At 38.4% G+C, this 26,513-nt stretch overlaps 1 protein-coding gene across 5 annotated transcripts in view; it reads right to left on the reverse strand.

The window, feature by feature from the left end:
* PLS1 (plastin 1) overlaps positions 1-26,513 on the reverse strand; it is a 227,717-nt gene that overhangs the window by 59,731 nt on the left and 141,473 nt on the right. For all 5 annotated transcript variants that reach the window (XM_084872460.1, XM_084872464.1, XM_084872463.1 and 2 more), the window contains 3 exons: positions 14,678-14,873; positions 9,354-9,432; positions 2,318-2,432 (listed from right to left, as the gene is read on the reverse strand). In XM_084872460.1, coding sequence (XP_084728586.1) covers positions 2,318-2,432; positions 9,354-9,432; positions 14,678-14,873 — 390 coding nt within the window. The remainder of the gene's footprint in view (positions 1-2,317; positions 2,433-9,353; positions 9,433-14,677; positions 14,874-26,513) is intronic.

The raw sequence follows: 26,513 nt of genomic DNA on the forward strand, positions 1-26,513 counted from the left end.
ATATATCATAATTTTTATAATATATTATAATTTTTATAATATGTATTATAATAAGTGCACACATTTTGCCATGGTTATATCCTCTTGTTGGATCTGTCCCTTTAGTATTATGTAGTTACCTTTATTTTCTTTTATACTATAGCCTGTTTATTCTTCTAGAGGAATTTTAGAATTACACTATAAATTGCATCCCCCAACACATGCATAATAATCTGGCCACTCTGTATATCTTATATAATAAAAGGCTAATATGCAAATTGTCCTCTCAACAAGGAGTTCGACGAGCAGGTAGGCCAGCCAACCACCCATGTCCCGTATCGCCAGGCTGGCCAGACCCCCACCCATGCATGAATTCATGCACCAGGCCTCTAACACACACACACACACACACACACACACACACACACACACACTGAGTGGCCAGATTATTATGCGTTCAGAGATCATAATAATCTGGCCACTCAGTGTAAATACACATGTATATACAAAAGGAGAATTCTTGGAATTCTAACTGGAATTATTTTCTACCTAAAATTTAAATTGAAAATATTTAATATCTTTATAATATTTATTCTTTCCAGCCAGGAATATGGTTATATTTCCATTTAGTCAGCTAGAGATAGTTTTTAAACCATAAGAATGAAGATAAATTTCATAAGAGCCATGTTTATAAGTTATAGCAATTTGAGTCCATTTATTATTTTTAGATATTTATAGTGTTCACACCATTTTAAATGAAAGAATAAAGTAAAATGAAATTGCAAACATTTAAAAGTCTTAAAAGCAAATCAACCAAACAAGAACTGGTGAGGATGTGGAGAAAAGTGCACTGCTGGTGAGAATGCAGACGGGTGCAGACACTGTGGAAAACAGTATGTAGTTACCTCAAAAAGGCTAAAATGGAACTACCATTTGACCCAGTGGTCCCACTTCTGGGTATTTACCCAAAGAAATCCAAAACACTAATTCAAAGGAATATATGCACTTTTATGGTCATTGCAGTGTTATTTACAATATCCAAGATTTGGAAGCTGCCCAGGTACCCATCAATAAATGAGTGGATAAAAAACTATGATACATTTACAGAATGTAATACTAATTGGCTATAAAACACACACACACACACACACACACACACACAGACAAAAAAAAAAAACCCACAAGGCAATCTTACCCTTTATGACAGCATGGGTGGATTTGGAAAGTATGCAAAGTGAAATAAGCCAATCAGAGAAAGACAGGTACCATATCTTTCACTCTTATGTGGAATCTAATGAATAAAATAAACTAACAAAATATTTTAAAAGTCTTAAAAGCAAATGAGCCTGGTACAGAAGATAGGAAAAGCAAAAACAAAACCAAAGCTGAATATTAAAGTAGTACTTCAACAGAACAAACAAGAACTTAGATCAAGGACCCCACTTATCCCCCATTTTCAGAAGAAGAATAATGGAGCTGAGCACTTCTCTTTATTATTCATCTGCCAGATATTCTCCTACCAACTGTAATCAAGTTATTGCCCTGCTCAAAAATATTCAATGGCTTTCCACTGCTTACAATTTAAAATACAAACTCTTTAATCTGACATTCAGGGCTCTGGCTGCAATCAAAACTTTTAGTGTTCACATCCACTTCTCACCTATAAGAAGATGCCCAGAAATACTTTATACTTTCCTATTACTTTATACTTTCCTATTTCTACTCCTCTTCCTAATACTCAGCCCCTGCTCCAGTCTCTTGACAAATTCTGTCCATTCTTCAAAGAATAACTCAAAAACCACCTTCTACATGAACCCTCACATGACATGTGCAGCCTGTAATCTTTTATTCCTCAGAAATCATACCACTCACCTCTGTGTAGATTGTGCCATATTGTGATTATTTGTGCACATATCTCCCTAACTTCCTTAAGGCTTCCTGAGGGCCTACTCCATGCCTTGCACTATTTTATATCTTGCATTGCCCTGTACAAGTATTCAATAAATATATTTTGAAAAAAATTACCACAAAGAAGTTAAGATTTGGCAAGTTCTGGTAATTATGAAATAGAAATGCATTTATGATTGCTCTCAAAGAGCATTAAGCACTATGACTTGTTAAAGACAAATTATCTATAAGATGTCTCTGCATGGGGAAAACTGCTTTCATCTTTCCAAACACTTATTAAAGCACCCTTGTGAAAATGCTTTTCAGCTTCAAACATTTGGTTTGAATCAAACTGTGGGAATAGATCATACTTTACAAGCTTTAAAAAACTTGAAATCCTCTGTTTATATCAGGACAATAAAAACATATCTGTTATCATTATTTCATTCACCTTCTTCATGTTCCCTCCAAGGGTAGGGTATGGAGGCTTGTTGACACGGCTCCAGTTGACTGGCACACGGGTCATTTCATAGAGCTGGAAGATCACTAGAGCATCTGCAAGATCACTAAAATAGGAGGAAAATAATATGAAAGAGAAAGAAATGCTGGTACTACCTAGTTTTATTAAGCACACTGAAGATGGGCTTATGTCTTTAAAAACAAAACAGGCTCAATCAATGCTTAAAGAACAACAGGTTACATCATTTGACCCAGAACTTCTAATCTAGAAATCTGTCCAAAATTTTTTCATTAATGTTTACAAACATAATATGTATGAGGACATGTATTGCCAAAGCATTTATACATTTGGAAACAAATTTAATACCAGTTATAGAGGGCTGCTGAATAAACTATTCATACCATAGATTCCTGGGCTACGATAAGACATAATAAGGTAGATTTCTATGTACTCACATGAAAAGCTTTACAAGACATATTATATTAAAAAAGCAAGTGACAGAACACTGCATACTTTATTAGTTACTAAATTTATTTTAACATTTATTTAAATATTTATATGTACTATTGACTGTTTAAAGTGATTATCTATGGGCAGGAAAGAAAGGATATGGAAAGGGTAAGGGACAGATGATCAGGTTTTGTTTTATTCTACATATTTCCTGAAACTTGTACAGTGGGAATGGAGTCTATATATATATATACTGTATGTCTAAGTGACTGGACTGGCAGACCAGCTGGTAGCTATGACATGCATTGACCACCAGGGGGCAGATGCTCAACTCAGGAGTGGAAACCATAGGCACAGAAACATGAACAGACTGATTAATCTGGCCTGGCCTGCTCCCTCTCACAATCCGGCACCCCTTGAGGGATGTCAGACTGTCCGTTTCAGGGATTTAGCCCCATCCCCAAAGGCCAGGCCGAGGGACCCCACCAGTGCACGAATCCATGCACCAGGTCTCTGTGTTAAATAATAAGGGTTAAGAGGAAGGAATTTGCCCTGGGAAGTGCTACTCAGTTGATTGGAACATTATACCATATACCAAAAGGTGGCAAATTCAATTCCTGGTCAGGGCACATGCAGGAGGCAGTGGATCGATGTTTCTGTCTCACATCCATATTTCTCTCTCCTTTCCTTCCTCTAAAATAAATGAAAAAACATGTCCTCAGATGAGGATTTAAAAAAAAAAAAAGGAAGGAACTTATGAGCAAGTATGAGTTACTGAAGAATACTACTACTTTGGATTCAGAAAAACATGTTCTAGGAGGATCCAAAATGGCTACACAGGTAAACACCTAGCCACAGCCGCACACAACAATTTCAATAAAATAAAACTAAAATATAAAATGGACATTACCCAGAACTACAGGAAAGTCGACTGACTGGAAATTCTACAACGAGAAGCAAGGAGAAAACCAGAAGGAAGCACAGAGGAGCTGTAAAAGCCTAAGGTACGGAGACACGTGGCACGAGCAGAGAGGACGGAGCCGGAGAGGAGGGCGGCTGAGGTGCTGGCTGGCATTCCCTAGCGGGAAGGAGATAAAAGCTCCGACTGTGCTGGGCCCCAGTTCCGACTGCTTTGAGCCCCAGTTCTAGGCCAGACCTCGGGGACCCAGGCTCACACAGAGAAAGCTGGGCTGTAAGGCGGAACCCTGGGGGAGCGGCAAAAGGAGGTCCCAGAGGTGCGCACATTACTCGCAGAGAAGGGAAGGTTGGCTGTGCCGTGGGATTGCCCTGGCGGGAAGGAGACAGGGGCTCCAGACTGCTCTGAACGCCACCTCCAACTCCACTTCCAATTGAACTGAACCCCAATACTGGGCTCATTGGGGGAGAGCCTAGACTGTTTGGTAGCAGGCGAAAATCGAGGGCACCTTTCTCTCAGAGGCGCTTGCAACGAGTACTGAAGGACCCTGAGACTCAGGAGCCGCATAGGGCAGGGCTGACGGAAGCCAAAGCTGTAGGCTCCACCCTGAAACCCCGCCCCATCCAAGCAGAACACAGAGACTTTTAAGGCTACCAACTCAGGAAAGCTGTGAGAATGCCGAGACGAAATAGATCACAAACGAAAGAAATGAAGGACAAAAACCAACTGGATATAGAGTTCAAATCTACACTTAAAAGGTTTTTCAAGAATTTCCTTGAAAAGATAGATAAGACCTATGAGGATATGAAAAGGGATCAACTAGAATTAATAAGGAATCAACAAGAAATGATAAGGGATCAACAAGAAATAAAGAATACATTGTCTGAAATAAAAAATATTATACAGTCCTAAAAACAGAATGGAAGATAGCAAGAATTAAGTCAAAGATTTGGAACATAAAGAGCCAGAAGACACTCCTCCACAGAAGCAAGAAGGCAAGAGAATCCAGAAAATTGAAGATAATGTAAGACACCTCTGGGACAACTTCAAGCGAACCAACATCAGAATTATGGGGGTCCCAGAAGATGAGAGAGAGCAAGATATCAAAAACATACTGAAAGAAATAGTGACAGAAAACTTCCCCCAACTGGTGAAAGAATTAGACTTACAAGTCCAGGAAGCGCACAGAACTCCAAACAAAAGGAATCCAAAGAGGACCACATCAAGACAAATCATAATTAAAATTCCAAGACCAAAAGACAAAGAGAGAATATTAAAAGCAGCAAGAGAAAAGCAGGTAGTAACCTATAAAGGAGCACCTATTGTCAGCTGACTTCTCAACAGAAACCATGCAGGCCAGACGGGAATGGCAAGAAATATTCAAGGTGATGAATAGTAAGAACCTACAGCCAAAGATAATCTATCCAGCAAAGCCATCACTCAGAATTGAAGGTCAGATAAAGAGCTTCACTAATAAAAAAAAGCTAAAGAAGTTCATCAACACCAAACCAGAATTATATGAATTTCTGAAGGGGGTTCTTTCAGAAGAGAAAGTAAACAAAGATAAAAATTATGAACAACAAATACGTAACTATCAACAAGTGAATCTAAAAACCAAGGAAATTAAAAAAAAATCTGATGAACAATATTAACTGTTGAATATAATAGAATCAGAGGTATGGAAGGGGAGTGAACTGACAATTCTTGGGGAAAAGGGGAGTGGGGCGTTGTGGGAAGAGACTGAACATAAACTGTGCACTTATGGATGAGGACAATGGGGGGTGGGGAAAGGGCAGAGGGTGGGGTGGGAACCTGGTAGAGGAGAGCAATGGATGGGGGGTGAAGGAACATTTGTAATAATATGAACAATAAAAATTTATTTTAAAAAATAATAATAAAAGGAAAAAAAAGAAGAAAAAAAAAAGAAAAATGTGTTCTCCTCAGATGCTCAAAGTATATTCATCAAGTTTGTTTCCAATTCTGTATGCTAAGAACACACACACACACACACAAACAAAAACAAAACAGCAATTGATCTTAAACTTGCTAGGTCTTTGATGTGTAATGTGGCTTTTCTCTCTCAATAGCTGTTCGCTGAGATATGTTTAGCTAAGATTCCTAATAGTTACTTTGCATCTGTGAGCACACACACAATGCCCATAAAGGGGCTTGGCCCTGTGCTGAGCAATGGAAGGAGTCTATTATGAAGGTAATTAAGAGTTGACTAGGTTATCTATTAGTACACGGAGAATTTTGTAATAAAAATCATTAAAGTTATTTGTATATCTCCTGGAATCTCACCTATTTTATGATTTTTCCTTTTAACTTTAAATGAAGTCGTTCTTATTTCTATGTAGTATGGTATTATTATTATTCATATTTTGCAAGTAGAGAAACTAAAACCCAAGACATGTGAGCCACTGGCCTCGAGTTTGACATGCTTGGTGTACACCCTTGGTCTCTCTTCAATAACTCACTTTAAAAACTTGGCACTGTCTGGGAAAAATGAGTTGCTTTGGTAAATAATTTTAAGTGCTGTGTTATTACCATTGCTGTCAACCTTTATATATATAAAAATATGTTACACAAACACACACAGCTCTCCTTTATACCAGGAAACATTCTTCCTTTATCTTTAAGGGAGGTGATACATGCATTCTGGGGACAAAGTGGCATGGATGTTGTGCCTTAGTGAGATAGCTGCTTGTTGGCAGAATGTTTGTGTGTGCATCTGTGTGTATATATGTGTGAATGTGTGTGTGTATGTGTGCATATAGGTGTGCACTGTGCCCATAATGGTGTGGGTTTTTCCCCCTTTAATGTCACTGCTGAGAACACATATGTATGGGTAGTTGCTACTACCCATTGTCAAGCTAGGAGTTTAGTGGTGCTTGGTACAATTTCTGGGCACAAATTTATCAGTACAGTAGGTGTTGGGGTTAGCTTTTCGGCAGATGCCCATTAAGCAGATGGTGCTCCACTGCAATAAGGAAAGATGTAATTTTGCCCAAAAAGAACTACTGTACTGTCAGCAGCAGATCAAAGGGATGTTCATTCCAAACCATTCCCGACCAGAAACTGTAGTGGGGACAGTCTATAGGAGACCAGAGGGAGGAAAACCATAGAGAATCATCCTGTCACACTTGAGTCATTGGCTGGGTGCAGCCACTTGTCATGATGATGTCCATCCAAGTTGGGCCCACTCTGCGTGTCCTCACCATAAAAGGTAGAGCATGTGACATGAATGCATTGTGGGTGGGAAGCTTGTAGTTACTGATCATCCCTCTGGCAGAGGAGTGAGTAGACCTCACAGGTTGGCATAAACACAAATCCCAGAGAGAGTCTTGAAAGGAAAGTAACTGTTTACTTCTCCCATCTTTTCTCCTTGTTACGGTACTTCTGGCTTCTGGCTGAGTGGTGTCCCCATAGGAGCACACTGACCACCAGGGTTGAGCGTCTGCCCCTTAGTGATCAGGGCATGTCATTGCCACCAGTCATTCTGCCATTTGGTCAATTTGCATATTAGAGTTTTATTACATAGGATTCTGAACTGGAGATTAATGACAAAAATACCAAGATCACTGGCTGAGGACTTATGATAGAGTAATTCTGCTTCTTGGTATATATTCAAAATGCTATTTAAAATCTAAAACCAGTAGTGCCTTATTATGGTAATGACTTTGATGTGATACTCACATTTGATAAACTCTTAAGTGCATGTAAATTCAGTTAAATTACAAGATATACGCCATTTAGACCAGAACTCCTATAATAGTAGCAGGGCAGTGAAGGTCTCAAATACTGGAAGGAAGGAGCAGCTAGATCTTTATGGATATTTGAAAAAATGTCTATAGTATATAATTAAGAGAAAAGAATAATAGGTCTAGCCTATGGTTAGAACATTGGCCTACTGAAGGTCTCTGGTTCAATTCCTTGTCAAGGGCACAAATCTGGGTTGCAGGTTTGATCACCAATCCCAGTCAGGGTGTGTGTGGGAGACAACCAACTGATGTGTTCTCTCACATCGATGTTTCTCTCTCTCTCTCTCTCTCTCTCTCTCTCTCTCTCTCTCTCTCTCTCTCTTCTTTTCCTTCCCCTCCTTCTCTTCCACTCTTCCTTCCACTATTTCTAAAAATCAATGGAGAAAAATATCCTGTGATTATTCTAAATTTTTTTTTAATTCAGTATATACATATTTGTATATGAATTTTTAAAAGTCTGAAGAAATGAATACCAAACTGGTAGGTAGGATGAGACTTCTATTTTTTATTTTAGTAACTTAAGGTTTGATATTTTATTTTGTTTTTACAATAAGAATTTTACAATAAGTATTTCTATTTTAATCAAAAAGTAAATATAAAGCCCTAGCTTGTTGGGCTCAGTGTACAGAGCATCGACCGACCAAAGGGTCTTGGGTTTGATTCCAATTAAGGGCAAATACTCCTCTGCAGCCCAGGCCCTGGTCAGGGCATGTACAGGAGGCAACTAATCAATGTGTTTCTCTCATACCAATGTTTCTCTGTCTTTCCTTCCCTCTAAAAATAAAATCAATAGAAAAATATCCTCAGGTGAGAATTAACAACAACAAAATTATAACTAATACTAGTGGCCCCGTGCACGAAATTTGCCCATCTTGCACCCTCTCCAATCTGGGACCCCTCGAGGGATGTCCAACTGCCCATTTAGGCCCGATCCCACCACCGGGATCAGGTCTAATGGGCAGTTGGACATCCCTCTTACAGTCCAGGACTGCTGGCTTCCAACTGCTCACCTGCCTGCCTTCCTGATTGCCCCTAACCACTTCTGCCTGCCAGCCTGATCACCCCCTAACCACTCCCATGCCAGCCTGATTTATGTCTAACTGCTCCCCTGCCAGCCTGTTTGCCCCCAACTTCCCTCCTCTGCCAGCCTGGTCACTCCTAACTGCCCTTCCCTGCAGGACTGGTCCCTCCCAACTGCCCTCCTTGATGGCCATCTTGTGGTGGCCATCTTGTGTCCACATGGGGGCAGGATCTTTGACCACATAGAGGCAACTATCTTGATCTTGTGTGTTGGAGTGATGATCAATCTGCATATTATTCTTTTATTAGATAGGATAGAGGCCTGGTGCACAGGTGGGGACCAGCAGGTTTACCCTGAGGGTGTCCTGGATAAGGGTGGGGTTCTCTTTCGGAGTGGGGTGGCCAGGGTAAGGGGCCTATGATGGTTTTCAGGCCAGCCACGCACCCTGTTGACTCAAGCAGAGGCCCTGGTATCTGGAAATTATTTTAGATACAATTGAAACTTTGTATCCTTGAGTGTGTGGAAAGCTTGGCTTCCTCTGTTGCCAGGGAAACCCAAGCCTCCCTTCTGATAAAGATCTTGGTTGGGTGTATTTGCATACTTGCTCTGATTGGCTGGTGGGCGTGGCTTGTGTGTTTAGTGGAGTGATGGTTAATTTGCATATTACTCTTTTATTAGGTAGGATTATATTATCTTTTAAAAAATATTATACTTTTATTTTAAAATCCATTTCATTGTCAATTCCCAGCATTCTGGAACTCTAAACATTGGCTAAAATTCTTGTGATTTCTATAAATGCTCTCATGTTAACATACCTAGAGCTTGAAACTAGAAAAGTTGGACCCTCAACATAAAGCTGAAACACAGAAAAATGTTTACCTGTACAAATGATTAATGTAAGGGTTTACCCCCAAGGAATTCATCCAGTTTCGAAATGTCCTTTCTTCCTTGCTCTCTCCTAGAGTAGACACAAATTCACACTGATGATTCAGGACAAAAGGAATCAAGAACCACATTTTAAATCCTCAGGCAGATATAAACTGGTCATACATACTTTGCCATGGTTCCTATGACACTACAAAATTTTTAGGCAAAAAAAAAACACCTCATTGCCAAAGTCCCTTTGCTCTCTCTGTCTAGACAGCCTCTATTTGCTCTAAAAATTTCCATCTAGTATTTTTTATTGATGTCTGTGAATTACTGAGGTGTGGGTTTCTCTGTCCAAAAAAGTAACAAATAAATGACAGACATGTGGTCATATCCATTGTTAGAACTACATGCAATGTGATTGGCTAAAAATAAGAAATGAAAATATTTTAGCAGCCAGGGTAATATCAGCACATTAAACAGAAATAGAAAAGTTGTACTGTTTCCAAAGCTGTATTACTACATCTGTACAAAATGCATTTTACATAGAAAAGTTGCTGAACATACAAACCTAAATTTTAATTACACCAGATAGCAACAAAGGAGATGGGATTACAGGTCATATAAAAACAGCCAATGAGGGGGATGTAACTGCTTTACAGGCTTCTTGAATTTAAACTGTTCCTATTAAAAATACATAAGGGATACAGCTCCACACAGGGTGCTAAGAGAATGAAACATTTCATCATAGTAAGTCCCGAGATCTCAAAGATCACCTTGAGAAGAAACTCCTGCAGGCATTATTATTTAATCTATGATTACCTAAATTACCTGAGCATTCCTTTCACAGCACTGTTTATATCATTTATAAGGAAAACGTGGGATATCATGTGACACAAAGGGTGCAGAGAGAGAAGTGTGCCCTCTTGGTCATTTTTGCCTTCTAATCATCCCCTTAATGAAAATGGTCCTCAGTGACTTGAAAATTATTGTTTGTCTTTCATCAAAGTTAGGAAGACAGTGGAATAGTCTGACCTGCACCTCACCACCAGACTCCTGAAAAACGAAACATTTACAGTATGCCTCACATCACTTCTATACCAGAGATAAGTTCAAGGCACTCTCTAGACTTTGTCTCAGGTGAGATTCCCAGGACTACAACCATCTGAGTGTGCTCTAGGAGCCAATTTCTATAGAGCCAGCCCTGCAGTCATCTTCAGACTAAGTAACACAGACAGTAAAAAACTGCATACCCAGAGGAGAAATAAAAACCTTGTAAAGTCTAAAGCAATCTGTTTTTTGTGCCAACTGTTCAGAAAATAATCTTCCTGCTGTTCTTTCATGTGGTTTTCAATGCCATTACCTAACAGCTTTCCCAGTCTATTTGAATTCTTGTTCTATTAAATTATGTAACCATATAATTTGTTGTCTAAAATTTTCCCCCTCTTGTATGCATAAAAGTTAACTGATTATTCTGTTGTATCTGCCACTGCAACTTTATGAGCCACTATAACCTATATGAGTACCTTTTTAAAAAGATCCAAGTTAATCTAAATATGTCTAGAAATTATGCTTGCCTTATTTTATAGGAGTTATTAAACAGGTGAAAATTAAATATCTGAATTTTCCCCAAAATAACATAAATACAAACATTGATGCATGTGACTTGGGTTTACCTTTTAGTTTTTTTCTCTACTACAATCTGTTATTTATCTGTATATAAGTATTTTTCTAGTAATTAGATAATTTTTATATTATTTCCACCTCTGAAAATCCAAGTTATCTTTTAAAATAACAAACATTAGTAGTGTACCAATTGTTTAATTTTTAATTAGAATAATATCTAAATTCTGCTGAACCTGGTAATTTAGTGTATTCTATTTTAAAAGACACTAAGCTTGTATCTTGACTGCAAGTGTAAGTTTCAGAGATTCACATTTCTTCCTATTATTCCCAACTAATTATATCATTATTATTTTAATTTTTGATACCTGTAAAGTAAAATAGATTTTTAAGAGAGTTCTTATTTATCTAATACCATTTCAAGTTGTCTTGGTAAATAAATGCTCAAAGCCAGCAGTGCTATATGCATTTTTTTTCTTTCATATTTTAAAACATACATATTTATTTATTTTTTTATGTTGTATCATAACTGCCTTTTTTACTATATGCATTTGTGAAAGAGCCATAGTAAACATTACAAAAACATATGTATTTCAGATTATAAATGACTAAAGCAATCTCAAAAGTAAAATCTTAATTGCTGATAGAAAAGATATAAAAAAGCTATAAAACATTCTTTTCATTTTCATAGTCAAACCAACATCTGCAATTGAATTTTCATGAAAAATAACAAATATATTAAAAACAGGCTAGTAAGAGGAAAAGGAATTGGCATATTTAACACTCACAAGCTGTATAAGTGGTTTCTTTCTCTCTCTATCTGACCATTACCGAGTTCATACTGTTTGCTAAATTCTTTCATGAAAAGTCATTTTTAATTATGTGATTCTTCACAATAAATATTACTGGTCTTGTTTTATATGTGAGAAAACCAAGACTCACAGAGATCACTCAGATATTTAATGGTGGAACTATGATTGAACAGAGTATAATTCTGTGGCTGTACATATTTTCTATTACTATAAATGAGTTCTGATATGGTCTCTCTATACACAGCCTTTGTATTTGGCACAATTTAATGTGAAGATTTAATATTTAGTTGGTCTTTTAATTTTTTTAATTCTATATATCAATAGATAAAATTCTTTGCCAATGAGAACATACTAATATATGAATATGGGATGTGATAAGGTCAAGCTTCAAACTTCATAAGGATCTATAAACACAAATTTAGAGAGAAAAAATTCCAATGACAGTAAAGTCAAATACATTTTGGCAGATATATCAGGACATACATATGTTCTAAATAAAGATTATTGATAAATATTTCCCATGGTATCTTCTTATATAGTAAACTAGAGGCCTGGTGCACAAAATTCATGCACTTGGCGGGGAGTGTCCCCCTCAGCCTGGCCTGCACTCTCTCGCAGTCCAGGAGCCCTTGAGGAATGTCTGATTGATGGCTTAGTCTCTCTCCCCACCTAAGCCGTCACTTGAACATCCTTAGTGCTGCTGTGGAGGTGGGAAAGGCATGCAAAAGAGAGCCAGGCTTCTGGCTGAGCAGTGCTCCCTCTGCAGGAGTGCACTGTCCACCAGGGGGAAGCTCCTGTGTTGATCATCTGCCCCTTGGTGGCCAGTGAACGTCATAGTGACAAGTCGTTCTGCTGTTTGGTCGATTTGCATATTAGCCTTTTATTATATACGATACTAATGGAAATATTTAGCAATCTGATTCACACTGAAAAATTCCAAAAACATGCTGAACACTAGCAAAAGAATTCAAACATTACAAATAGGAGAACAAGCAAATTGGAAAAGATATCTAGCAAGAATTTGGTGACTATAAGAAGCAGATCATTTTTAATATGCCACTCTAAACAATGCCTTCTAATGTAAGACACAAAGGAATTTTGAAATTTTCTAAACTCATAAAAACTTAGCAGTCTTCCTTTTTATTTAACTTTTTAAAACTCTAATTTATTATATATTTCTCTGCTGAAAATTCTATAGTTTAATCTATCTTCCCTCTTAGTTATGTAAGTAGAGAAGCTAGTCATTTTATTTTACTGGGCTTCAGGAAGAGTGAATTCAATTAATCATATTCTTCAAATAATATATTTGTTAACTCTGAAACTTCTTCCATTAATTAAAACAACTGTAATTATAAAGTGACAAAGACATGGGAACTCTGGTTGTGACAGTCAAAGAGAAAAAGATCATGAAACTGATTTCTCTCTCCTCTGTCTTAGGAAGGGAGCAGGAAGTAACGGTGCTGTTAATGAATGAACACTGAATCATCAAATTCTCTCCACCAAGAATCCCTGTTTGAGCACTACCTTCTCCAAAACAGGTCAACTGTGGGAATATTTTGGGGTTGGTCCTTCAGACAACTGCCACCACTTTTTTACTTTTAGTTGGTACTAAGATGGGTTTTGGTATGCATGAGTGAGAGGGTGAAAATGAAAGAAGAAAAGAAGGGAGGCTAGAAAACAGAAGATGAAAAAGAATAAGATATTGAGAATATATTTGTCATTATGACAATTCATATATTATAAGGTTCAATGACATTCAGTAAATGAAACATAGCTAAACAATACAAAATAATCTGTTACAGAATCTAAATAGATCCTTTCAAAAATTACTTGTGATAAAGATGTTTATTTATAGGAGAGAGATAAAGGCTTTGCATCAAATCATGAAATCCAATTGTCAATATTGATTTCTAACGTGCTTACAACTATACTCCCATCATTATAGAGGGCAAATTAGGTGAAATTTACATAACCAACCCTTGCTCTGCTATTCAAATTAAGCTTCATTTGTGTTTCTTGCTTATTATCATTCACTCTTTAGGCATATTAAGACTGAAAAAAAAAAAAACACAGCATGAACAATGCAAAAAAATAAATATCAACCCAGATAGAAAGAATAAATTGTATTAATAAAAAGAACATTCAGAATTTATATATAGGGAATATAGGAAAGTACTAAATACAGTACCTACATTAGGAGGGGTCAAATCTGCATTTCATGAAGCAAAACAGGAAAGTAATATAAATTATGAGACAGATAACAATAGCCCACACACAAGACAAGTAATGAATGATGTAAACTTTTTCATGTACAGTAAAAACATTAAAAAGAGAACAAAACTGTAGTTAAACTGTAGCTTTCAACAGAGAAAACAAGCTACAAATAATTATTTTTTCAATAGATAATTCAATGTCCATATTCATGGTGGAGTTATGTTATGTGGTCATTTAAGAAATATTTTTAATGTATGATAGTTTTCACTAACATCTATAGAGAAATGACAGACAATAAGTTTTACCCCACACGTTCTTTTAACCAAAACCAACAACCACTTTTTTAAATTTTAACTTTTAATGTATACACATGCTTATAAACAGTACCAGGGGTCTTCAAACTACGGCCCACGGGCCAGATGCAGCCCCCAGGGGAGTCTGATCCTGCCCGCCAGGTTTTTTGGGCAGTGAGCGCAGCCAAGGTGTTACAGTAGGGATTAGTAGTTCATATAGTCCGGCCCTCCAGCTCTCTGAGGGACCGTGATCTGGCCCCCACTTTAAAAAGTTTGAGGACCCCTGCTGAGTAAACTATGTCTCCCACCACACTCTCCTACCTCTGAGAGTGAAATATGTCAATACCACAGGAAGATACATACAACGAATCAATTAAAGGCATAAAGAACATACCTTCCAATAAATTCATATCGATGTCATTATTTTCAGGCTTGTGTAGGCATGGGTATGTATTAAATAGATTAGCTACAAAAGCTAAATTAAGTTTAGGATTGCCTGAAACCACATCTGCAGGAGTAACAAACTGTCTGCAGCCCAGTTTATCTGCTTCTTGAAGCATGAATCCAGCACGCTTCAGGTCATTTTTCTCCTAAAGAATAAAATAAAATAAAAATGGTCAAGATTAAACTTTTTTTGATTTTTTACAGAGAGGAAGGGAGAGGGGTAGAGAGTAAAAACATTGATGAGAGAGAAACATCAATCAGCTGCCTCCTGCACACTCCCTACTTGGGATGTGCCTGCAACCAAGGTACATGCCCTTGACCAGAATCAAACCTAGGACCCTTCAGTCCACAGGCTGATGCTCTATCCACTAAGCCAAACCAATTAGGGAAAGATTAAAGTTTTAATTGGCATAACCTTATATTGTTATACATATTTATAGGCAATTCGTTTTCTGGAAATATTTATATATATAAAAGCCTAAATAATTGTCCCACAGTTTGACCATCGGACCAGAAGCTATCACGCGCAATGACCACACCACCAGGGCATAGACGCTCAACGCAGGAGCTGCTGAGTTGTGGAGACTTGGCAGCTGCAGTTCTTGGGTAATGCACCCAGAACCAGAGAGGAGGGAGTCCGATTCCAGGGTGCATCACCCAAGAAACACCTTCTCGCAATCCAGGACCCCTCAGGGGATGTTGGGCTGAGAGAATCCGTGCACTGGGCCTATAGTTGTAAATAAAGTTGCTACAAACATAAGGGTCATATAATCTTTTTGATTGGTGTTTTGAGATTCTTAAGATAAATACCCAGAAGTGGGACTGCTAAATCAAAAGGCAGTTCCATTTTTCATTTTTTGAAGAAACCCCATACTGTTTTCCAAAGTAGTTAAATTAGTCTGCTTTCCCAATAGCAGTGAAATAGGATTCTCTTTTCTCTACATCCTTGCCATCACTTGCTGTTTGTTTTAATCAATCTGGCAGATGTGAGGTGATACCTCATTGTGGTTTAATTTGTGTTTCTCTAAAGACCTTGAGCATTTTTTCATGTATATTGGCCCTCTGTATGTCCACTCTAGAGAAGTGTCTATTCAGATCCATTGCCCATTTTTAAAAAATATATGTTTTTACTGATTTCAGAGAGGAAGGGAGAGGGAGAGAAACATCAATGATGAGAGAAAATCTTTGTCTGCCTCCTACACACCCCTTACTGGGGATCGAGCCTGCAACCCAGTCATGTAACCTTGACCAGAATTGAACCCAGAATGCTGGGGTTAAGTACAGTAATTAGCATAATAAATGTGAGGTGTTCCTCAGAAGGCTGATGGACAACTTCAGCAGGGCTGAAGACCTGCATATTATAGTACCTGCTGCAAAACAGCTGAGGGCAATTCCTCTAATCTGATGGTACTTTATTGTTTACCAAACCTTACCTTTGATATTTATATCTGCTTTGCTAAAGGGAAAACATGTTAATAAAAAGCTGTCTATCTGGAAATTCAGAGATCTTAGTAACTAGAGCTTTTCCATCTGGATCCCCCAAAAATGTCTCCCAAATTTATATTTCTTGTCTAGTCTCTATTCATTTATGCACAGCCCTTCTCCATATTCTTGAACCTTTGCTGCTAAGAGAATGCAGCATTTATGGCACCTCAATGAAAGACATCTGGAGAAGAAGATTATTTGCCTGAGTGAAGGAAGAGGATCACTGGTAAAGGTGAGGATTACTGGTAAAGGTGGGGGTCACTGAAAATTTGGTGTGGAAATTCACTGTGCATAAAGCTTGTACCAGCTTTGGAATTCAAGATCCAAAGAGAGTAAGGACGTCTTTTTCAAGCTAGGCCATAATGGGGAAGAATTTGATTAAAAGGCAAAAGAACTTAAAATGTAAAAAGTTATTCTTAAATCAGGCTCAAGGTAAAAGAGTGCTGTTGTCATCTTTAACTATATGGGGTCTTGTTCAAATTGCAAAATATCTAATTTGTATTGGGGATCAAAAGTCTTTAAAACTAAAAAAGACCCCAGATCCTCAGCCTCAGATGTGGAGAGACTGAGCAGCTAGAAGGGTAGAGCTGTTAACACTCTTGCAGGGACCCTCTGATGCTTTGTTTAAAAATTACCATATGACCCATTGGGACAGGCAGAGTTTAGCTAAAATAACTTTAGGCCAATAAATGCTGTAAAAAGCAGGATAAGATAAGATCTGTGAACAATAATCTGAGATCTAGGTTACATCCTGGCTGTAAGTACCAGGCAAATATAAAACATCTGAAAAGATTCAGGAAAAGAACTTTGATTTATTAAGTCTTGTCTATATGTTATCTGTTGAATGTAGTTTTTTCTGTTATTTTTATTTGGTTTTAATGTGTTTATTGTTAGTTTATTAAGCATGATTTTAATTTAATTTGGTAAGAAATGTAGCCAGACCATTTACTGAATTTCCCCAAAGCAAACAGGATGTGGGGGTGGTAAGAAAGAATATGAGTAGTACAAGTGGCCAAGGGTGTCCTAGGAGACAAAGGAAGGTAGAGATAAAATTTAGCAGAATTCAAGGGAGATGTTTGGGATTTCTGTACTCTTAAAGAGAAAAAGGCTGGTTTAAGAGAAAAGTGAGCTCCATTCAATCTTGGATGGCTTTTTAAACTGAGCTCAATTTCTTTGCAAATGTTATAGAATAAACCCAGACTACTTTTCTCAAAAAGATGTCAAAATGGCCCAAGAAAAAAAAATTATAGGCTGTGTTTAAGCAATAAGATTGATGTTTTCATAATAACGGGTAGTTTTTGAATAATAATAAACTGAATTCCTCACAGTCAGTAAGTTATTTTTGTTACAGAATTTGCCAAAGTAAATGCCTTGAATAATAACAATTAGCTTTAAAATATCAAAATTAGTTAAACAAGGATAAATAATGTAACTAAGATAAAGGATTTGTAGTGAAGCTTTTTGGTTATAGTTATAGGTATATTGATAGTGGGGATTCCCTCCTTGTTAAAGAAGGGGGCTTGTCCCACAGCAAAACCTCTAAGGAAAGAATGTGGCAATTTTACATTTAAATAGCTACAGGTTTGCTTCCAAAGTTGTTGGCAACTTAAAACTTTGGAGTTTATTAATTAAGTAATAAAAACTTATTAAATAACTAGGAATTTTGAAAAGACAAAATACTGAAATGTTAATCTAAGTTTGCCTCATATGAAAAATCTAGAGGATAGAATTGAATCAACTAAATATGTCTTATATTTTATTTCATTTTTTAAATAAATCTTTATTGTTCAGATTATTACAGGTGTTCCTTTCCCACCCCCCATAGCTCCCCTCCATCTGATTCCCCACCCCACCCCATGCCCTTACCCCCTGCCACTGTCTTCATCCATAGGTGTAAGATTTTTGTCCAATTTGTTCCCACACACCTCAGACCCTCTTCCCACTGAGAATTGTCAGTCCACTCCCTTTCTATGTCCCTGATTCTATTATATTCACCAGTCCATTCTATTCTTGAGATTTTTTATTCACTTGATTTTTAGATTCACTTGTTGGTAGGTATGTATTTGATGTCTTTTTGTTGTTCATGGTTTTTATCTTTACTTTTTTCTTCTTCCTCTTCTTAAAGAATACCCTTCAGCATTTCATGTAATCCTGGTTTGGTGGTAATGAATTCCTTTAGCTTTTTCTTGTTTGTGAAGCTCTTTATCTGACCTTCAATCCTGAATGATAGCTTTGCTGGTTGTATGTTCTTGCTATTCATCACTATGAATATTTCTTGCCACTCCCTTCGGGCCTGCACAGTTTCTGTTGAGAAATCAGCTGACAATTGTATGGGTACTCCCTTGTAAATAACTGTTTTTCTCTTGCTGCTTTCAAGATTCGCTCTTTGTCTTTTGCCCTTGGCATTTTTATTATGATCTCTCTTGATGTAGTCCTCTTTGGATTCCTCTTGTTTGGGGTCCTATGCTCTTCCTATACTTGTAAGTTTATTTCTTTCACCAGGTATGGAAAGTTTTCTGTCATTATTTCTTCTAATAGGTTTCCAATATTTTGCTCTCTCTTTTCTGGCACCCCCAAATTTTGATGTTGGTATGCTTAAAGTTGTCCCAGAGGCTCCTTACACTATCTTCATATTTTGTAATTCTTTTTTCTTTTTTATTTCTGGTTGGGTGTTTTTTGTTTTCTCATATTCCAGATCTTTGGTTTGAATCTTGGGGTATGTTGATCTATAGTTGAGTTTCTGTATATTCTTTCAGACAGTGTATGCTTAATTTCTGACTGATCCTTTTCCTTTTTTTTTTTTTTTTTTTTTTTTTGGCATTCTCATTAAGGTCCTTGAAGGTCTCTTCAAGTTTCTCAGCAGTTTTTAGAAGATTCTTGAGTAACCTTATAAATGTGATTTTGAACTTTGTGTCATCCAATAGTTTGTTTTCCTCCATTTCTTTCATTCCTGACATGTTTCTGTATCTCCGCAATCTGGATGCTTCCCTGTACTGATAGAGTAGCTTTGTGTGGTAGGTGACCTATTGGGGCCAATAGCTCAGCTTATTGGCCTGAGGTGGTTGCTCTTGTACACCCCTTTGTGGGCTCTGTGCAAAGTCTTGGTATAGTTAAGCCTGATTGCTACTGGTACACTGGGAGGAATTGATCTCCAGGCCAATTGATTGTGAGGACCCACTGTGTCTATAATGAAAGAACTGCTGTGCTAGAGACACACTTACGGTACAGGCCTTGTTTCAGTGGTGCTTTGGTGCTTACTGAGTCCGCCTCCTGAATGTGTCACTTATGGATGTGAGGAGTTGAAATATGGTGTCTCACACTGACCACTAGGTACACTGGCTTCTCGATCTCCAATGGGGTGCAGGTCAGCTACTGTCTGAGGCCACCCTGCAGGAGCTACAGTAAGAACCACAGTCCTCTCCTCCCTGCTTGGAGCTTGGAGGCTTTGGAACTGTCTGTACCAGGTTACAAGTTTGCTAGGTTAAGCTATGATAGGGAAGGCCATTCATATACAAAAGCCACTGCTTGGAGCTTGGGTGGGCTTGTAGGTTGTGCAGGGCGGAGTCTCAGGGCGTCACTAGGCTAGAGCGTGGCAAAGAGCAATGGCTGCCAGCCAGCTGTCCCTGCGCTTCCAACTGCATCCCCATGTCCCATGCTTCAGCACAGCAAGCAATTATTCCTGCGTGCAGCTCTGCAAGCAAGCCACCCTCACTTTCCGATCTGATGGCAGACAGTTCAGCTTCTCCCCATAAAACTCTGGATCCCCCATGTCTCCCCAGAAACTGTATTTCAGAGAAATCATGAGTTTGTCTCCCTTCATGTTGAAGAATGCAACACGCGCTGCCAGCTGGGATCCACCGCCAGCCGGGATTTGCTGCCAGCTCGGATTGTGCATGCCTCCGTACCTCAGCTTTTCAGCACTCGTGCCCTGAATGCTCTTTTCTCTTTTCTTCTAGTTGTAAAATTTCCACTCAGCCAGCTTTCCTGTGGTTCTGGATGATAGACGTTTTAGTCTTTTAGTTGTAGTTTTGAAATTGCTGTACAAGGCAGCAGTTTAGATGTTTACTTATGCCACCATCTTGGATCTCTCAGTATGTCTTATATTTTATTTGAAATACATTCTTAACAACGTGAAGTTATTGCTAATCTAAGAAATGATAAGTATTTAACTTGTCACCTAAAAGTGGCTTCTATGAGTCTAAAGTTCAAATTAAGTTAGGAGAAATCATGTAGTTGTATGACAAAATGCATAAAGTATATAAATTTATTTTGAGAAAATAATTCTTGTATTTTCTCTGGAGAAATAGTAGTTTAAAATACATTGTAGTCTTTATGTGTGGTAATATTTCAATCTAGATCTAATTAAAGAAAAGGAGGATTAATTCTGTGGTCTGAACAAAATTTTAAATATAAAAACCAGTTTAAATGTAATTGCTATATTTTAGAATAATTATAAAATTGATATATATATATATTTGATGGTCTTTCCAAGTTAAATTTCAAGACTTTAACCGAGAGATAACTTTGTAACATTCCATGGGCCCTGGAGTGATTCAAGAATTTATTCTCCTTAAAAGAAATATTTTTAAACTAAATTATACTGGAAATCATGTGAAAAGCTTTATAAAAAATTAGAGGCCCGGTGCATGAAATTCTTGCACGGGGGCAGGGTGGTATCCCTCAGCCCAGGCTGCACCCTCTCCAATATGGGACCCCTTGAGGGATGTCGGACTGCCCGTTTAAGACTAAACGGGCAGTCCGACATCCCTCTCACATTCCAGGACTGCTGGCTTCCAACTGCTCACCTGCCTGCCTTCCAGATTGCCCCTAACCACTTCTGCCTGCCAGCTTGATCACCCCCTAACCACTCCCAGCCTGATTGATGTCTAACTGCTCCCCTGCCAACCTGTTTGCCCCCAACTTCCCTCCTCTGCTGGCCTGGTCACCTCTAACTGCCCTTTCCTGCAGGGTTGATCACCCCCAAATTCCCTCCCTTGCAGGCCTGGTCCCTCCCAACTGCCCTCCCCTGCTGGCCATGTTGTGGTGGCCATCTTGTGTCCACATAGGGCCAGGATCTTTGACCACATGGGGGCAGCCATATTGTGTGTTGGGGTGATGGTCAATCTGCATATTACTCTGTTATTAGATAGGATAGAGGACTGGCGCATGGGTGGGAAACAGATGGTTTGCCCTGAAGGTGTCCTGGATCAGACTGGGGTTCCCTTAGGGTGTGGGGCAGCCTGGGCAAGGAGGCTATGGTGGTTTGCAGGCCAGCCACGCCCTCTGGCGACCCAAGTGGAAGCCTTGGTATCTGGAATTTATTTACCTTCTACAACTGAAACTTTGTAGCCTTGAGTGGGGTCAAGCCTCTTGCTCACTCTGTGGCCAGCAGCCATTTCTGTGGGGACTTATATATCTTCTACAATTGAAATTTTGTAGCCTTAAGCAGAGGCCTGGGCTGGCCAGGGTGTGCAGAAAGCTTTGCTTTTTCCATTGCCAGGGGCAACTCTAGCCTCCCATTCTTTCCAGCTCCATGGCTGCCCCATTTCTGATTGAATTTGTTTACCTTCTATAATTGAAACTTTGTATCCTTGAGTGGAGGCTTAGGCTAGCAAGGGCAGGCGTAAAGCTTGGCCTCCTCCATTGCCTGGGAAACCCAAGCCTCCCTCTGGCTCTCTGTGGCTGTAACCATCTTGGTTGGGTTTATTTGCATACTCACTCTAATTGGCTGGTGGCCATGGTTAGTAGGTGCAGCAGAGTGTTGATTAATTTGCATATTATTCTTTTATTAGGTAGGATTTCAATATATTTTATTTATATACATATATTTTAAATGTTATAAAGGTTTTAACCTCTAAGGAAGGGCAAGACAAGATTGTTGAATATTTCTTAAGCAGAACTAGATCATTCAGCAGCAGAATTTTAAAAACAAAAGCCCTCAGGCAGCCTGTACTTCAAATAGGTTGGGAAGTAGGGTGGCTTCTATACCTCATAGGTCAAATATATAAGTTTACTTGCTCTGCTTTTTCAATAAAGATGCCTATTTTAATTATTTAATAAATTGGCTTTCTATAATATAATCAAGGTCTCATATAAATTAAGTTATATGAGAAGCAAATATTTTTTATAAACAATTGATACTAGTAAAAGTCAAAGTAAAAATTTACATACACCCTACAAGCAAGTCCTCTGAAATAGTTCCTGAGACCTCCCATAATTACTTTGTGCATGCAAATGAACACTAGTCAAAAAGAATACTGTTTAAAAGTAAATTTTAAGCCTAATGAAAAGGAGAAATTTTTAAATCTCTTCTGTTACTATTTATAGGGTGAGCTGAAGGTTATCATTCAAGCATTAAATTTGATCATTAATCAGTCAACATAAATAGAGTCACTTAAAATATATGCATGGCAGTATGAGCCAGCATCTGAAAAGCAACCAAATGTATTGCTCAGTTTAAAAGAAAGAAAAAAGGTTTTTAAAAGAAACTCCCTAAATGAGGCCTAGAAATTACTCTGGGAAAAAACAAAGGGAAATGTCCTTCAAATATGTAAAAAACTGTAATTAAAAGTTAATGTATTAGGCCTCAAAAATAAAGTAAATAATTTGCATTTTTGCTTCACTAAGCAAAGCTTATATAGATATACTCAAAGACTGATAGCAGAAATTCAATTAGTGTCATTTACTGTCCATACCCAAGGACAAATAAAGTTAGAAAATAAGCCTTATTTTAGACTGATTAAAATTGGCAAATTGAAATAAGTTAATATTCAGGGAAACTTAATTATACTAAGCAGGCAACTGTTCCTAGAGCATTAACTATTTTTTACTGATAGTTCATTTCACAGTTAAAGCTGCTTAACAAGCAATTAATCCAGAAAAGTCATACTTCTGTGCTAAGAATTAAATTAAAAGCTATCAAGGCTGCATTGCAGGATTTCCAAAAGCCTCTTAATATTTTTTTAAATGGGGTGGGGGGAGATAGTGGAGCAATATCCTGTAAGAAAATTACATCAAGCCTTAATTACTTTAAATTTTTTCACTTGTAATGCTGATGGCAAGACACATACAGTGTCAGAATAAGCCAAAGGAAAATACTTTGGGCAAAATGAAAAAATCCAGAGTCTAGTTTATAGAAGGATTCCTTTTTTAACCTTTGGTTGAGAATATGCTTATAGATTTCCAGAAAACTCCTCCAAACCCATGTGGATTCCTGCAACAATGGATCTGAGAGAGGAACTGACCAGACTACTCCAGCCCCATATAGCAGTGGTTCCAAGCAACATGAGACAGAGGAAAAACAGTCCAGAGATGGGGGATCGTGCCCTGCAGGTTGCCCAGGACCAAGCCAAAAAAGGTCAGACCTGCATTGTCATTGCTCACCATCCAGAATTAGAGTATCATTGTTGTCATGTCACAGGGGACAGTGATTGAGAAGGGAACCCATAGAAAACTGTTAGACAGTGATTGGAAAGGGGACTCGAAGAACTGTTGGCTCAGAAAGAAACTTATTATAGATGGATTCCTTTGATGCCTGTCAGCAATTTAAAAGGACAGGAAAGAACTCAATCCTTCCCATTGAATATAAAAATATTAAAAGGACCCGAGCTCTGTAAATGGCGTACATTCTTGCTAAATTAATTAAATTAAAAAGGGGGATATGCTGGAAGCTAAGTACAGTAGTTAGCATAATAAATGCAAGAAGTTTGTCAGAAGGCTGATGAACAGCTTCAGCAGGGCTGAAGATCTGCATATTATTACCTGCTGCCAAATAGCTGAGGGTAATTTCCCTAACCCAGTGGTCGGCAAACTGTGACTTGTGAACCACATGTGGCTCTTTGGCCCCTTGAGTGTGGCTCTTCCACAAAATACCACGTGCGGGTGCACACATACAATGTGATTGAAACTTTGTGGCCCATGAGCAGAAGTTGGGTTTTGGCCTGAGCGAGTCTATTTTGAAGAAGTGACATTAGAAGAAGTGGAGGTGTCAATCATATGTGGCTAGTGAGCTGTGGTTTGCTGACCACTGCCCTACTCTTTTTTGTTTTCCAAACCTTACTTTTGATATGTAATATCTGCTTTGCTAAAGGGAAAAACATGTTAATAAAAAGCCATGGATCTGGAGATTTGGGGAACTTAGTCACTAGAGTTAAGTTTCCATCTGGCTCCCCCAAAATGCCTTCCAAATCTATACTTCTTATCTAGTCTCTATTCATTTATGTGCAGCCCATCTCCAAATTCCTGAACCCTTGCTGCAAAAATACTGCGGCACCAGGACCCTTCAGTCTGCAAGTTGATGCTCTCTCCACTGAGCCAAACTGGCTAAGGCCCATTGCCCATTTTTAAATTCCTTGTGTTGAGTTGTATAGATTCTTTATATATTTTGGAGATTAACCCCTTATCTGATGAATCATTGGCAAATATGCTCTCCCATACAATGGGCTCTCTCTTCATTTTGTTGATGGTTTCCTTTGTTGCGAAGAAAACTTTTAGTCTGATGTCAACTCATTTGTTTGTTTATTTTTCCTGTGTTTCCCTTTCCCTTGGAGACATATCGAAGTGTCTTTATATTTTAGAAATACATGTTGAAATATTTATCGATGAAAAGATATGATATCCATCCTGGCTGGTTTGCTCAGTGGTTAGAGTGTCATCCCAAGGACTGCACGGTTGCAGGTTTGATTCTCAGTCAAGGGCACATACCTCAATTGCAGGTTTAATATCTGACCAGGGGAGGATGCATGAGAGAAGTAAGCAATCAATGTGTCTCTCACATCAATGTCTCTCTCACTTCTCTTCCTCCCCCTCTCTAAAAAAATCAATGGAAAAATATCCTCAGGGGAGGATTAACATATAAACAAACAAACGAACAAATCCTATATAATAAAGAGGTAATATGGAAATTGACCATCACTCCAAAACACAGATGGCCACCCCCACATGGACACAAAATGGCCACCACAAGATGGTCTGCAGGGGAGGGCAGTAGGGGATACCAGGCCTGTAGGGGAGGGCATTTGGGGGTGACCAGGCCTTCAGGAGAGAGCAGTTTATGGATGACCAGGCCTGCAGGGGAGGGCAGTTAGGGGCAATCAGGACGTCAAAGGGGCAACCAGGTCGGCAGGGGAGCAGTTAGGCATCAATCAGGCTGGCAGGCAGAAGTAATTCAGGGTAATCAGGCAGGCAGGTGAGCCTTTCGGAGCCAGCAGTCCTGGATTGTGAGGGGGATGTCCGACTGCTCATTCAGGCCCAATCTCACCAGGATCGGGCTTAAACAAGCAGTTGGACACCACTCAAGGGGTCCCAAATTGGAGAAGATGCAGGCTGGGCTGAAGGACATACCTCCCCCTGCCAGGGCACAAATTTCGTGCATCAGGCCTCTAGTAAATAAATAAAATAAAAGACATAATGTCTAGGATTTGTTTCAAAATAATATGGGAAAGGAAGGAAATAGGCAGATGATAAAAGTGACAAAATATTGACCATGAGCTAATAGTTATGGAACTTTGGGGATGGACACAGGATAGATAGTTCAGTATACTCTGTTCACTTATGAATATGTTTGACATTTTACATGCTTTTCTAAGTTGCTAATATTTTGACTCGAACTAATTTTCTAATTTGTATCCTATATAATAATAGTGTAGTATGCAAATTGTCCCCTCAACTGGAAGTTCTTCTGGGAGTTCTACCAGGGAGTGGGGCCAGCCGGGGGAAAGGAGGGAGGCCCCAGCTGGTACCACCAGCATCTAGGTGCCCTATCAGTGCACAAGTTTTGTGCACTGGGCTTCTAGTAGTTTTATAATACTAAGTTTCTTAGATGTTTCATTATAATAATGTGAAATATAATTAAGTGATGACTTAAGTTGCCTTCAAAACTAAATATTGTAGATATTATACTTTAAATACTTAATAGATTTTCATACCAACTATAGTCTGACCTGATTTTAATGTTTAGATAGAACCATCTCTAATATTTAAAACTTTTGCTAAAAGAATGGGCTTCCTAGGAATTGTGTTAGATAGATCAGGGTCTGTATCAGCCCTTCCTATATCATAAATACTGGAACTGTCAACCTTTATTTTGTGTATTTACAAATATAAGTTGGAAAAAATTGATAATCAGTTAATTGATCAGTGATCTCAAAATGGCTTATTGCTACCTTTCCTAGTGTACAGTTATAGTCACAAAAAGATGCTGTGAGTTCCAGTTGTGTTGCACCAGGGAAAGATGCTGTGAGTTCCAGTTGTGTTGCACCAGGGAAAGTTCCAGTTGTGTTCCACACATACTCAAGATTGGA

This window comes from Pipistrellus hanaki (genome assembly GCF_964339955.1).
Source record: "Pipistrellus hanaki genome assembly, chromosome: 2".
NCBI classification, from domain to species: domain Eukaryota; kingdom Metazoa; phylum Chordata; class Mammalia; order Chiroptera; family Vespertilionidae; genus Pipistrellus; species Pipistrellus hanaki.